The 15,354-nt window shown below is 37.0% G+C and overlaps 1 protein-coding gene across 1 annotated transcript in view; it reads right to left on the bottom strand.

Moving 5' to 3' along the window:
* CERKL (ceramide kinase like) overlaps nt 1-15,354 on the bottom strand; it is a 117,235-nt gene that overhangs the window by 18,810 nt on the left and 83,071 nt on the right. The window contains 4 exon segments of the mRNA XM_023514167.1: nt 4,310-4,452; nt 10,156-10,213; nt 10,216-10,232; nt 10,773-10,836. Coding sequence (XP_023369935.1) covers nt 4,310-4,452; nt 10,156-10,213; nt 10,216-10,232; nt 10,773-10,836 — 282 coding nt within the window.

Genomic DNA, 15,354 nt, shown 5'->3' with positions numbered 1-15,354 from the left:
TCACATGCAGAATCCAAAAAAGTTAACCTTCCAGAAACAGAGTAGAATGATGGTTGTCAGAGCATGGGATGGGGAGGGTTAGAAAGGACTTGGTCAAAGAATGAAAAATTTCAATTAGGAAGAATATATCCAGGAACTCTATTATACAACTTGGTGACTACAGCTAATAACGATGTATTATACATGTGTTTGAAAATTGGTAACAGAGTAGATTTTGTGTAGCGTTCTTACCATAAACTATGATATGGGATCGTTATGTCAATGATGTACGTATGTTAAGTAGTTTACCTTAGCCACTTCCCAGTGGGTATGTGCTTCACGACATTATACTGTACATGCTATATCTATAATTTTTGTCAACCTTAAAACAAATAAGAATAAGGGATATTAAAACAGTAATTAGTGGAAATAAATACATTTTAGAAAACATTGGTTCTCAGGACACATTCCAGACATAGTGAATCAGAGTCTGCAGTTTATAAGGTCCTCAGGTGACTTGGTGAGGCCCTATTCTGGAATGCATGGTCCATTGATGGATGGCATCCTCATTACCTGGAGCTTCTTATAAATGCAAATTCTTGGATTCCACCTCTAAGTCAGAGGATCAGAATGCATATGGGTGGAAGAGGGAACGTGGGTATCTGTTTTACCAAGTTCTCTGGGTGAGTCATATGGGCCCCTATTATTTGAGAACAAACAGCTTAGTGTAGAAACCTGTCACTTGGTGGGTCTTCCCCCACGCCTTTCCAGTGGTCTCTTGCCCCTCTACTGACCATACTTTGGCCATCTAATTGCTAATTAATTTGGAATGGGTAGAGGACAAAAGAAGAAACAAATCAATCCATTTTCCTTCCCAGTCAGATTTATGGTAAAGGTTTTGGAAAAGGCTACATAATTAGAATGAGATATATAGGAGTATCAATGGATGACAGTACTCCATGAAACACATTTCCTCCATTACCGTGGTTAATTAGGAATAGACCACAAGAGCAGTCCTCTAGAAAGGCTATTAAAACACATAACATAATGTTGCCATGTGCAATAGAGAATGACACGTATTATGACTCAGGAAAACACAGTTTATTTCCTGTGAGTTAAAGTGTGCTGAGTGTACCCAAACACAAATCCTTTTAGGATGCCAGACACAGCTCTTTTTATTATTGTGTCCTCTCCACCTTTATAACTTTTATTCAATTCTGTACAGCTTGTCAATGTTAATAGGCATGACTAGAAGTCAGAAAATCATTTTAGTCATCATGCAATCAATGTACATCTTAGTCTTCAAATGTTTTTACACTGTGAAGAAAAAGGTTAATTAAAAAGTGTATGTAAGATCGTAAATAGATTGTTCTGTATTTTGTGTGGATAATCTGGACGATGGATCATATTTTGTTTCAGGAATTGTGCTCTATTTGAAAAGACGGCTACACGCCAAAAGAACATGCTGCTCACATAAACAGCAACGGTGTACTTTTAACGTTCTCACAAAAGCTAGAAATGGTCTACCTCAAGGTAAACATTTTAATTAGCTGGAAAAGTTATTTTTCTTAACACAATCAGCAACTTTCCCCACCAAACCCTCCACAGAGCTGCTGAAATGTTCCAAGTACAAGAAATTAAGGCCAGAAGTACCAGCTCACGCAAAGCATCACTGATGAAATACCAGGCAGGGAAAAAAGAAGAAGAAAGAAAAAAAAATTGTCCTTGGAAGTGCAAGCACTTCTGCAGAACAATTAACTTAATTAACCAGACACCATGAATATTCATAAGGCTGTTAATGTCTCCCACATCCAAACAGATAAATGTGATGTAATGACTTCCTAGTCAAGCATATCTAAAATTCTCATGAAAACGGCACCTACACTTTGGTTCTTTGCCTGAAATATCATAGAAATTAACAGTCCCTCGGCAATATTTTATTCTCCTCAAATTAATTGGAAAGCATGAATTTATTTATGCAAACTCTATAGGAATATATGGTTCACAGCCATCAGTATGAGGATGGAGCCTTGTTTTACAACAACTGGATGGCTTTTTTATTTTTACGTCCTCTCAGGCATTTTCTCTCTCCATCCTCCCCCCACCCCTTTTAATCAGAATCTCTTCTGTATAGTTCCTTAGCACCAGTTCCCATAGCAACCGACACCATTCCTAATGGCCAGCAGTTCAAATACAGGCTTCCCCACATCTGATCCATTTGAGTCTGACCATAATTCAGCGGCTTCGTCTGTTGGCTCAGTGGAGTAATTTCCTGAACACTCTCCCTCTGGATGTCTCTCTCCAGGAGGCAAATGGCTTCAAAGGCAGTCTGTCTCATGTTCAGCTTGGAAACTTCCTGCCTAGCTCTTGTTCCCATTCTCTATTAAAAACCCTGACTAGGCATAGAGTCCTCGTATTAAACACCTCCCACACAGGACTTTCTCCTCCTATTAGATGGAATTGGAAAAGCTGAAACTCCGATACAATGACCAGCTTCGGTAAAATTCTATGTCTTCAAAACAAAAAGTGTTAAAGTGACATTTCTACAAATATCCATGGAATACACAGAATGCTTTGAAAATCATAAGTCTGCTTAATAATTATAACAGTGATACAATTCATTGCTGTTCCTTTATAAACCCTGAGTTACAGATTAAAAGCAGAAGCATAACCACCAAGCAGTAGCCAACTACCCACTTTATGTCAAGTACATATCTGTGGGGACACCCATCTTTCCACTTCTGATGGATAGCCGGTAATGAATGACCTCAGGAATTTAAGTTCTAATGAGGAGAAATAGTTACCTAAGCACGTACGCTGGTCATGAAGGGAAATCTTGGAAATGTTCCACCATCATAGTCGGAACTACTAAAATGACCGTAAAGATGGCTCCAAGTACATCTTATTTTTCTCTTTGAGTCAAGGTTATTTTGTTGCCTTCTACTTAAAAGGTTTTTGTAATATATATCCTTTACAAGTATAAGGATATATCCAAACATCTCTCTCTCTTTTTAAATTCTTGCTTTTCTTAAAGACCGTATACCATAAAAGAGCATTTGGAGAGCTTTTGTCTTTGGTCAATTTAGTAACAATACTAAATATACTCAAATCCATACTAAGTCAATGTTATTATCAAAGAGCTATTGAATTTTTTCAACCATGTACATTATTTTCTATTTTCATAGGGAAAAAAATCTTCTGTTTTAAGCCCTAATATGATGTTTTTAAAATGACAAAAAAAAAAATCTCCTTTGCTATCATTTATTGTAATGCCATAGGGTAAGTGATTGTATAAAGTAGTCGACTTATGAAAAATGTTCATGTCTATTCGAAGTGTCATCTCACTGTTCCCCTGGCTCTGACCTCTGTTTTCTCTTACCCTCTTCACCTAGTCCTTCTGTGTCACGCTGCAAAATGAATCCTCCTAGAACAAAGTCTGATCAGGTTGCTTCCTTGCCCTGAAACATTCCATTATTCCCTACTGCTTATCAAATACAATTCAGACCCCTTACTGGGGCCTGCAGGGGCCTTCATGGTTGGGCCTATTTTGACACCATTATCCCCCAAAGAACACCCTGCTTTCTATTCCTCAAACACTTCTGGGTTTTGCCTTTGCTTTTATTATTTTTGCTGTCGAGAAAATAACTCCTCATCTTTTCAAGTCATACCTATCCACTTTAAGTCCTAATCCAAGTGTGTTTACAATATGAAGTCTTCTTTCTATTTATTCATTTAGTTAGCTCATCTGAATGGTCCCTGTGTCAAATTTTAATCTAGGTGCTGAAGGAATGTCAGTGGATAAAAAAATAAAATTCCTTGCCCTTAAGGAGCTTGCTCTCCAGCACCGTGATCCTTCTTCTAGTCAGAAGAAATTCTTTTGACCTTCTCGAGATTATCTGTTTATGCTTTAGTTATGCGAGTTATATTTTACCTCATATGGAATTGTAAGCAGTTTAAGTAAATTGGCCTTATTTTGAAACTTCCTATCTCATACTGTGTGACCATTAGGCCTTCTTATGAGAAGGCAGAATATTAATCATCCCATCTATTGATTGTTTCCATATTAAGCCCTTTGCACACACCATCTAATTTAATGCTACAATAATCTTGTGATGAAGTGAATACTACATGTGGTATCCCTATTTAATTGGAAGACTAAGGCTCAGCAAGATTAAATGACTTGTCTAAAGTCTCACGTTTGCTAGTAGGATGCCAGAAGTCTGAATCTTTTAGACTTAAAGTCTATATATTTAACTCTGTCTAGGTTAGAAAGTAAACAAGGAAAAAATGTAGGAGGATCAAATTAAGAAATCCATGGCCACTCCCTTGCCTGCTGGTATTAAGCCGAGTGGAAGCTGTGCTCTGACAGGAGTTAGGATTCCATCTGTTTCCATCCCTGCCTTCTTCTGGGCTCTAAGAAGCAAAGCATGGGCTACTTCACTCGCAGATCCATCTCCACCAACACAGACAACACTGGAAAAAAAGATAGGGAAAAGATTCACAACTTGAGAATGATTAGTAAGACTTCATGAAACGCAGAACTTCAAACCATTTTACCAATCTCATATAGTCTATGTGCATGACCAGTTACATACACCTTCAAAAATGCCAGTACGGGTCCTGCACGGGCAATGCTTACTTCACAAATTTAATACTTAGAGACTTCCCAACAGACAAAATATAGGGTTAAGAGGCGTTAAAAAACACTTGAACCTGTTAACTTGCATCAGAGCTGCATCTTGTTCTGTTAACGTCCAAAAGCATATCCTTCTCATTTCGCTAATGTCAATAATACTGTCATATGCAATTCATTTAACTAACCCCAACCAAAGGCATAAAATTCTGCTAATTTTCAATGAAGCCCTGAAAAGATAGACTGCAATAAAAATCATGTAAAATACGAAGCTTTAATCTAAGGAACTGCTAATCACCATTAGTATATGAACGTAGTAATTGCAAACATGATCTGGTTTTCATCTCCTTGACATTGCTGCTACATGGCACATCTAAATTTAGCTTTACTACCTTTTGATCCTAGATAGTACTGCTAATATATTTTTAAGACTTCATGATAAGTAGACTACTGCGAGGCGGGGGTAATCCATCAAAGTAATACAGAAGACATCAGACATTTGTTACATAATCACTTGTATTTAAAAAATGCAAAATACTCTTAAGCATCAAAATGTCATCAATTTACCCAAGAAAAACATGATATTGCATTACTGAAATTAAGTGTCAGTGACTCAAATCCTTCCAGGGCCCAGCAGGAATGGAAGAGCATGTTCGGTTTAAAGACACAGCAACATCTTCTTAGCTACGGCCCACTCACATCATGTGGGAGGCCTAGCAGATCCAGATCTGATTTTTCAGGGGGAGTCTCTGATTTTAGGATGAGTCTCCTAAGTTGCAAATACTAGCAACTAAAAAAAAAAACAAAAAACAAATAACAACCCTATGATCAGCAGGTGTTCCTTGTTCCCTACAGATAAGGAAGCTCCGAGGGTGTAACCAGAGAGGATGCCAGTGTCTTTTCCATCACTTGCCTCTGATCTTCCTAGTCCCTTCACCAGCTTAAGTTAGAACCTATGGCTCCACAAAACCTAGGCAATCCAAGTCCACTCTGGTTAGAGGAGACTCAGGGTATGATCCTGGCCATTTTTGATTATCAGTATTTTTGTGTCTGAACTGATTCTGGGGGTTCACAATGTGGCCACTGATTCAGAGAAGATAGTATCTATTGAGGACAAACTATACATCAGAGGGTATGCTTATTCTTTTCTACTAAATTCTTAGAATTCTGAAAAATAGGCAACGTTCCCATCTTTATAAATGGGAAAACCAAAGTTTGATTTGAACCATACTGGTTTGATTTCAAAAATCTCCATGAAACTTCCAAACACTCCACAAACTCAAGCATAACCCCCATGCCTACTTGCCTATGTACTGACATATGAGTGTGACCTAACAGAACCAATAAAGTTATCAAAAAATCTAATTTAACACCAAAGGCCTAATATATAAACTAATAATAACTACATAGGATGACAACCCTTGACTCCTAGAATCCTGCACACAATTATAGTATGTACATATCATTATATGTTATTCCATTGCTAGAGTTAACAGAGACGGCCTTTCCATTCTTCTGCTACAAAAATCTTTGAAAAAAAATTTTTTTTTCTGAGACAGAGTCTCACTATGTTGCTCTCAGTAAAGTGCATCACAGCTCACAGCAACCTCAAACTCTTGGGCTTAAGCGATTCTCTTGCCTCAACCTCCGGAGTAACTGGGACTATAGCCACAATGCCCCGGCTATTTTTTGGTTGCAGTTGTCATTGTTGTTGTTGTCAAACCCTCCAGCCTTGGTATATGTGGCTGGCACCCTACTCACTAAGCTATAGGCACTGAGCCAAATCTTTGAAATTTTGCTAGCACACATTCTATGTTAAATCTTTTGAAACTAATACAAATATAATAATTCTAACAGTAAGGAAACATTTAGTGACTAATTACTATGTATATAAAGCACTCTTCTTAGCACTCTCCATGTATTAAGTCATTTAATTTGAACAATAACTGTATAGAATAGAGACTATTACCCTTAATTTACAGATAAGGAGACTAAGGCATAGAAAGTTGAAGTAACTTTTCCAAGGTCATACGACTAGTGAGTGATAGAACATGGACATGAACTAACAACGTGGCCATAGAGACTGCACTATTACTCCTCATACTCCTTGTCTATATGTGAAACCTAATAAAAATAGCCCTATGAGAATTTTATTATTTTGACAATTAGTTTATCAGTAGAACTAACATGAAATTGAATGAATTGGATTAAGTCCTCACTAGATACTCCATAGTTGATCACCTCCCTACATTGACCACCTCTTTAATTGACCTAATTTTCATAGACCTGACATGCACCACAGGTATGTTTCAATACAGTAGGCCTAGTTCCCTTTATTGATCACCTCTATACACTGACTAGTTTGTTATAGCCCCTTCGGTATTCAACTTACACAGGTTCTACTGTATTTACCATGTTGACAACTATGAGATTATTTCCGGGGTCCTCAAACTTTTTAAACGGGGGCCAGTTCACTGTCCCTCAGACCATTAGAGGGCTGGAATGCTGGCCCTGGGATGACTCAGCTGCTAAGCAGGACAGGCAACAGCAGCAAAAACACCCCAGCAGGCCAGATAAATGTCCTTGGCAGGCCGCATGTGGCCCGCGGGCCGTAGTTTGAGGACACCTGATTAAAATCATACTCAGATACAGTGACATCATCTAGGGAATATGCTTAGTACATAAACATCACAAAAGTCTGAATACTATGGGAAAAGGCAAAGAAAAATCACCAAATATTCAATCTTTTATAATGAGTCAATTTAACAATATCTAAGAGTTACTCTATATAAACCTTAGAAGAGCTAATTTTTTGCATGTGACAAATCTTGTTTTCAGAAGCAAACTTGTTGCCATGGCGCCAAACAGACTAATTCTGTCTAGAAAAGGTAAAAAAACAAAACAAAACTGGGTGCTAATGTCTTATTTCCCTTTTTAAAGAGTGATAAGAAAGACTTTTTAAATGGGTGTTTGTATATTGATCAACCAATATTATCTGTGAAATGGTTCTTCAATTCAGAGTTTTGTTCTTTTTTTTAAACTTTACTAAGTAATAAAAATATTATAGTCAATCTGATATATTGTTAGTCAAATATCTCCACTATTATAGGTCTAGTTAGTGATGAAATGAATTTAAAAAAAAACCCTACAATTCAACATTTTTAAAAATTGTGAAAAAGAGAATTAGTGTTTACAACTGCATAAAAGCTACAGATTTTTAAAGCTATACTCATAAACACAACTGGGACTGCTTCAATTCTACGTGGCTGATGATTGTACTTTTTTACCCTTTATAAAACTTCCTATCCATGCTCAGATAAGTAGGGAGCAATACTGAATCTGAAGTTCCTATGAGTTTTCTCAGTGGACCACTAGAACACACTGGAGTGAGGCTCCAGCTGTCCTAAGGACTGAGACACCATTTCTGTTGGCTTTAGAAATATATCATAATGTGTCTCCATAGAAACATAGGTAGCTCATTTTTGTAACTCAAAATCTTAGCAAATAATACGTCTTAAATTTTATTTCCCAAATTGCAAACATTATTTACCAAATCACTCTGCTGTACTGAATATTATATACAGAACCTTTCTTTGAGGCTGGACGTGGTGGCTTATGCCTGTAATCCTTGCACTCTGGAAGGGTGAAGTGGGTAGACTGCTTGAGCTCAGGAGTTTGAGACTAGCCTGAGCAAGAGCAAGACCTAGTTTCTCAAAAAATAGCCAGGTGTTGTGGCAGGTGCCATTAGTCCCACCTATTTAGGAAGCTGAGGCAAGAGGATTACTCAAGCCCAAGACTTTGAGGTTGCTGTGAGCTATGATGACACCACAGCACTCTACCAAGGGCAACAGAGTAAGAGGCTGTCTCAATAAAAACAAACAAACAAACAAACACCTTTCTTGAATCAATCTGTCCAGCTTGTGTCTAGAAACCAAAGCATTAGGTGCTTTCCTATCACTTCCTATGAATAGTTCTCCCAGAGTCAGGGGAATGCTTCAGTCTGTAAAGGATTGTGATCTTACGGCATCTTGGGGTTACCTTAGTCTTTCAATCTTTTCTATAAATTTCAAATAAAATGCTCCTATAGCCACTTTTTAAACAGGTTCAGGTATAAAAAACCCACCAATGCACAACATTCCATTTTCAAACTAGTTTTACTTGTGCATGAAATTGTTCTTCTGAAGTGCCTAAAGAAACTGTATTTCCATGTTCTCCTCATATACTCCTCTGGATAATTCTAAGTACAATGACTCAAAATTACCATTTTATTGAGATAATTATCACAACTACTAGATCAGCTTCTACTGAAAAAAAAAACTAAACACAAAAATAAGGGAGCTATTGGAAAGTTCTTGGAACACAGAGGACTTCAAATAGAAAATTTAAATTATTGTAAGTCTGAAATAAATCAGCATTCAGTAGCATTTAGAAGCAGTTAAATAACAGAACTCAATTCAGACAATGGTGAGGCCAAACTATTTGGTTTAAACAACAACTGTGGAGTAATAACTGAAGCTCTATATACATTTTAGCACCACACTACAAAGTGACAACACTTGCCAGAACAAATAAATAAGAATTAAATATATTCAGATAAAGAGAAAAAATATTACAATACTTGTACTACGCTTGAGCAATACTGTTCATTCAGCAAAGGTCTTTTTAATCTTTGCCAGAGTATAATTAACAGTGAAACACTGTAAATAACCCATTCAGCTGAACATTTCTTAGTGTTGGTGCTTAAGACTAGGTATAAATAATCAAATAATCTGTGGTATTTTTTATTATTATTATCATTTATATAATCGAGTTTTGGAGCAAGGACACATTTGCAATGCAACCAACCTCATACTCATACGCTCTAGTTTGGGACTGTGCCGTCATAACAGTAGATAAGTAGATAGCTGGTGGGCAGCACTCACGTCCAATTCCTTTGCTTAAACTGTATAATTGCAAGACAATTTCCTAAATGTAGCATAGTATTCCTTTTGTTGCCTTTAAGTATAAAGTTCTAAAGTAACCTCCTACTCCTATTGTTGATTCCCAATCCTTGTGCCATATTGCTATCTAGATTTACTTCCCTCAATGAAATTCTTTCCTAAAGAAGTATACCTTACTTCCAAATATTTCCCCTTTCCAGCTACTATTTTCTCATCACCAATAAAATAAAATAAAGAAAAGAAACAAAAAGCAAATTCAGCATTTCTGGAAAGGAGCCCGTCAGTGCTGCATGGTAACTGCATCACTTTCCTCCCTAACACCTACTTGTTCTTTATAAGAGGTTATAGCCTTTGACTTTGGTGAAAGTGCATTTCCGCCTGCCTTGCTGTCTTTTGCTGCCCCCCTGCTCAGCTCCTCATGACAAAATAATTCATACACCCACCAACTTTCTGAACTCAAGCATCTATCCTTTGGAAAAAAAAAAAATCTTTCCTAAAGGAATATAGTAAGTTTTAATCTGCATAAATCTACTTCTCAAATTGGCACTTTAGCAAATTGATTCATCTAATTTTTAAAATGGTTGTTAAATTTGTGTCACTTGCCGTGGTTCTAACATTGGCCTGCTAGTGAGCAATGTCTGCGCACTCCATCGTATTGCAATAATGGTTTCCAGTGCCTCCTATGAACAAAACACTTATATTGTAGTCGCTAAATTATGAGATATTAAAATTAGTATCTTTTATTCATTCTAAAAATAATACATGTTTTTATAAACTACTCCAATTATGGATAAATTAGCCAATGAGTAGCTATTAAAATTTTCAGGGAATTTGTAAAAGAGGATCATAGGGTAGCTATGGCACATGACCAAACTAATAGCTTCCATTAATGCTTTTCTAGATATATAGTAAAATCTGAGGATTAAGAATTACAGATGCAAATCTATGCATATTACAGAAGTGTAAGGTTGCAGGCTGTGATTTCCCTACTATAACTGAGTCCTCTGTATGTTTTCCTATGCCAGATCCTCAGAGGAGGATGACCATGTTCTATTAGCGTTAGTTATGATTCCACAGACAGGGACTAAAAAGAGTTAATTATTAAACATACACATCACAAACATTTAAAAATTTTAGTTCCCAAATATGTGGCTAAAAACTAACAAAAACATTTGCTAACAGGAGGAATAAAATACATATAGATTAATAAGGTGACGTACCCATCAAATCCCTGGAGTTCACATTCCTTAAGCAGTGATACGGCATGTCCTTCATATTCTGTTACTATTTTTAAAAAAAACACATGCACAAAGTCAAAGTTTCAAACAATGATCTATACGTTTTAACTTGGTTTGGCAAAACAACATGATAAACATATGGTCAAGTCATAAAACAACATTTATCCTTGAATATTTATATTTTAATCATGGGAAAGAGGATTAAATTCAGTTGCCTGACGTGTTTTATAGCTTTATGTAAAAGAGGGCCATATATTTGCTCCAACTACATAAGTCATTTGGGGATATCCCACACATAGTGGCTAGAGAATCTATCTTGGTGCCTGTCTGTTCAGTATTCCCTCAATGAGACATATTTCCTTTAAATCAGAGGCTTAGGAGCAGTAGTATTTTGAAAATAAGGCATATTAGCTGGCATCGAATAGTCGATGCTAAATCGCTTTGGCAACCTTACATGAATAAATTAGGCAAAAGGTTAGTGTAAGATTTACAAACCAGAAGAATGTGTATCTGGAACTGCTAGACTAAAAAGAGGAGGAGTTGGCCGCGGAAGCATGAAGTCAAGCCAATGCCAATGATGAGACCCAGACCCGAGGAGAAGGGTGGCACGGAGGCCCCGGAGCCCAGATCCTCTGAGGAAATGAATCTGTCATTCCGTATCTCTGTCTCCACAGTCACCGATGCCCTATGCAGCATTGTAAATGCCAGTGAAGACAGGATAAATGGGCACACTGCAGATGGCACCACGCATCACAACCACATTTAGCATTTTCCAGGGCAGCTCTGCCAGAAGAGACAGCCCAGCTGTATCCACCCATCAAAGATTTCTGCTGACTGACACGACATTGCAGATGGATTTTTTGTGTAAGAATGTGCATCATTATATGCAAGATTACATTAATCTTTCATGCCTGTCTGTCCCTGGTGCCAGCGTGGTTCAAGCTTTTCCTACAGTGTTTTTAGATATTGTTAAAAATTATTAGTCTTGGTGTCTAAAAGCATCATTCTGTATCCAGTGGTGTTACGTTGTAATTCTCCCATAGCTTATTCAAAAGGCTGTTAACATTCACAGGAATAAAACCTCTCTACATTAAATTCTAATCAGAAAAAAGCTATCATAAAACTAAATATAAAATATAAATAAAGTCAAAAGTTAAGCCATAAAATATTTGTGCTGATCACTCATAACTGTGGCAAGTAGTTACAAAATGCAAAATAATATAATAAAACGGCTAACATAGACACACTAAAAATAATTAAGGATATTAGGAAGAAATGTTTATGCCGATAATCGGTTTTCCATGTCTTGCTTTTATACCAAAGCTTAATTTAGTAAAGTTTTTCAAATCCAATACAAAATGGGCTTTAAAATTATGGTATAGCTGAATGCCATTTTTATTCAAAAAAATTTTAAATTGTCTATTTTTTCCCTTGATTTTGTGGGTAAAACTTGACAATACACTAATAAAAACTGTCCAAGAATAGTAATTTTTTAAGGAACACTGTAAAAGTCAAATAAGAGATCAGGAATAGAGACAAAAAAGATGAAAGAAGCTGATATCTATGAAATAAAAGAGTGAATAAAGTGAATAAAGTCTTTGGTCTCAGAGAGTTGACACTCTGGAGGAATTTAAAGGAATTTAAATTGACACAGGAATGTAAAAATGGATATGTAATATGAAGTAGTAAGGAGTGATTATAAAGATGGGCAAAAGATAAAGATATGTAACCCAAAGGTACAGAGGGATGCAGACTACTATATTTAGATATAGCTGAAAGAATAAAATATGTATTTAGATCGGCTCCCACGTATTATGGACCCTGGAATCAGAGAAGGATTTATATCATCCCATTCCAAATAAACAGAAAGGATTGCAAGACAAATGCAATTTCAAAAAATGTAAGCTAGACTTTTCCTTCACCTATTTTCTTTTTCCTATGAAATTACCACCATGTGCCCTTTCTATACAGGAGATTTGAAGTCTCCACAGTTTACACGTCTTTGAACACTGTTTCCACGGCTGGCAGCCCCTGCCCCTTCAGTGCAAATACTACATAAAATGTACTTAGGAAAACAAGGTTAGAGGTGAGAAATGTCGTGTGGCTGATGTTGGCTGTCTATGAGGAAATAGGCTGAAATAAAATCAGACAAGATTTGGTTTGGACATGAAGCATTTCTTGGTCTGCTGTTAAAATTCATTCAGAATAGGATGCTGATAGATGCTGAGATATCATTTTCTTTCCTATAGGTACTTCAAACTTAATAAGTTCAAAACAGAATCCATCCTGCCCACCTTCAAATATATTGTCTCTCAAATATATTGCTCTTTTTGGTGTTCCATCATCTACTCCAAGTCAGGAAACGTCTCATCCACTTGTTCTTGTCTTTAAATTATACTGTAGCATCCTTCAATTTCCTACAGCCAATTCCCTAGGTCTGGTCACTAACTGTCTGTCTACATACACATTGAATATCCGTAATCTGAAAATCCAAAATCTGACATGGTCTATAACATAAAGCTTTCTGAGCACCAACATGATACTCAAAGGAATGCTCATTAGAACATTTTAGATTTCAGAGTTTTAGACTAGGGACACTCAACTAGTAAGTAAAATGCAAATATTCTAAAATGGCATCTGAAATGCACAACAGTTCTGGTACCCAGTATTTTAGATTCGAGATGCTCAACCTGTACTAACACAGCCTTCTTTCTTGTCTTCCTCCAACCTCTCTCCCACTCCAGCCAGAATGACCTTTTTCAAATACATATTTAATCATATCACCTTCCTGCATAACCCCCACTGATGACTCTGCCTTGTCCCCAGGTGTAAAGTCCCAACTTCCTAAATCACAGCTGAGTGTTGGACCCAGGATTGGCCATATACACTCATTATTTAAGAGGTAATAACAAGAACATTTCACCCAGAATTATCTTGTTTTTCTGGCTGGACATGATGCATTAACATTTACTATGTGGCTTTTTATTAAAATGCAGGAAGAAGTGATGCCTCTGGCTACCAGCAGCTTTTGTGACACAGTTTTATCCGACTGTCTAACTTTCTCTTGAATGGTAAGAGGCATTTCCAAGAAATGGAAGGCTCCAAGTAGAGCCCAAAATAGACAAAGAGAAACAATAGAAAGAGACTTGGTAAAGGGTCAAAAGTCAGAAGCATGATCCTAAGAGAAATAAGAGGAAAGTGACCACAAACCTCACTTTCTTGGCAATGCTTCCCAGGAGGTAAATTATCTGGTGTCTGGGCCCTGAGCTGGCAGAGATCAAGGTTGCGTGCAGATAAAACTCTCTGATCATGATAATGATAATGACCATGGAAAGGTCTAGAGTGACTAAAGCAAGGGATGTACCTATCAGGAACAATAGAGATCAAGGGCAGACAGGGTAACTGCCTCCACATGTCTCAGTAAAAAATTACTTTGTGTTACTACAAAGGAAACATTATCTCTGATGGATAAAAATGACAAGGAATTGTCAACTCATAAGTTCTCTGTATTGTGCAGTTTATGTCTAGCACAGAGGCACTCGGCCAGAGAGATGGGTAGATCTGTCACCTAGCCAGTGCTCCTGATGGACAAAGTAGGTGTCCTTGAGCTGAATTAGCCAAGAAAGGTCACCTTTCTGTAAGTCAGCACAAAGGAAGTGGCTTTTCTAATTTGCACAAAGGCACAGTGGCTCTGAACTCAGGATTAAAAGGTTGAACAGCACTGTTCAGAATCAGTGGTGGCTGTTCAAGGTGGCTGAGCCAAAGCTGAGTGACTGTTCAAGGTGACTGAGCCAGTTGCTGAGCCAAGGCTGTTCAAGGTGGCTGAGTTCAAGCCTGAGCCAGTGGCTGAGCCATTCCCTATGGGCAAACTCTCAGCCTTCGTCACACCTACAGTCCTCTCCTATGGAAGACATTGGACTACAGGGCCTATAATTTCTCCATTACCTTGACTTCTTCATTTTAGTGTCCTAAGGATTATCCTATGAACCTTTATTTCTCAAAATATCTTTCATGTCTTTAATGGTACCATCTCTGAAGTTAATTTTATTTTAGAAGCAAGAGAAAGAAATAGTATCATATGCCAGCAGAGACTTATCATTTATACTCTTCTTTGATTTGTGCTCCAATACATTATTAGGAAAAATAGCTCAGTTTTCTTAGTTTCTTCCAGAAGGGTTATTAGTGCTATTAGTAAATAAGATACTACATTGGTGATGGGAGCAGAAGAAGAATACAACTTTAGCTCAAATGTTTCAAAAGATGTTGAGCTATAGTCAGCAGTATTCAGAGTTTCAGCACAAGCCAAAATGAAAGAAGCGTATTTTTATTAATGTAGTAAGATTCATTTTTTTAAATAAATTTATTTTTAAAAATTATAGCTCTTTAGAATATATATCAAGCTATAATTTTTCGAATCCTTCCTCATACCTACACAGCACCATTTCCTAATGAATTCATCATCACATAGAATTTTGTAATTTGTATTCCTTCTGAACACACCAACACTCACAAGGAAACATTAAAACAGTGGTCACGGCTCAGCGCCTATAGCTCAACGGGCTAA

Source organism: Otolemur garnettii, unplaced genomic scaffold (assembly GCF_000181295.1).
Source record: "Otolemur garnettii isolate 467f Iridium unplaced genomic scaffold, OtoGar3 scaffold00048, whole genome shotgun sequence".
Taxonomy (NCBI): Eukaryota; Metazoa; Chordata; class Mammalia; order Primates; family Galagidae; genus Otolemur; species Otolemur garnettii.
This window is presented reverse-complemented; position numbering and strand designations above follow the sequence as displayed.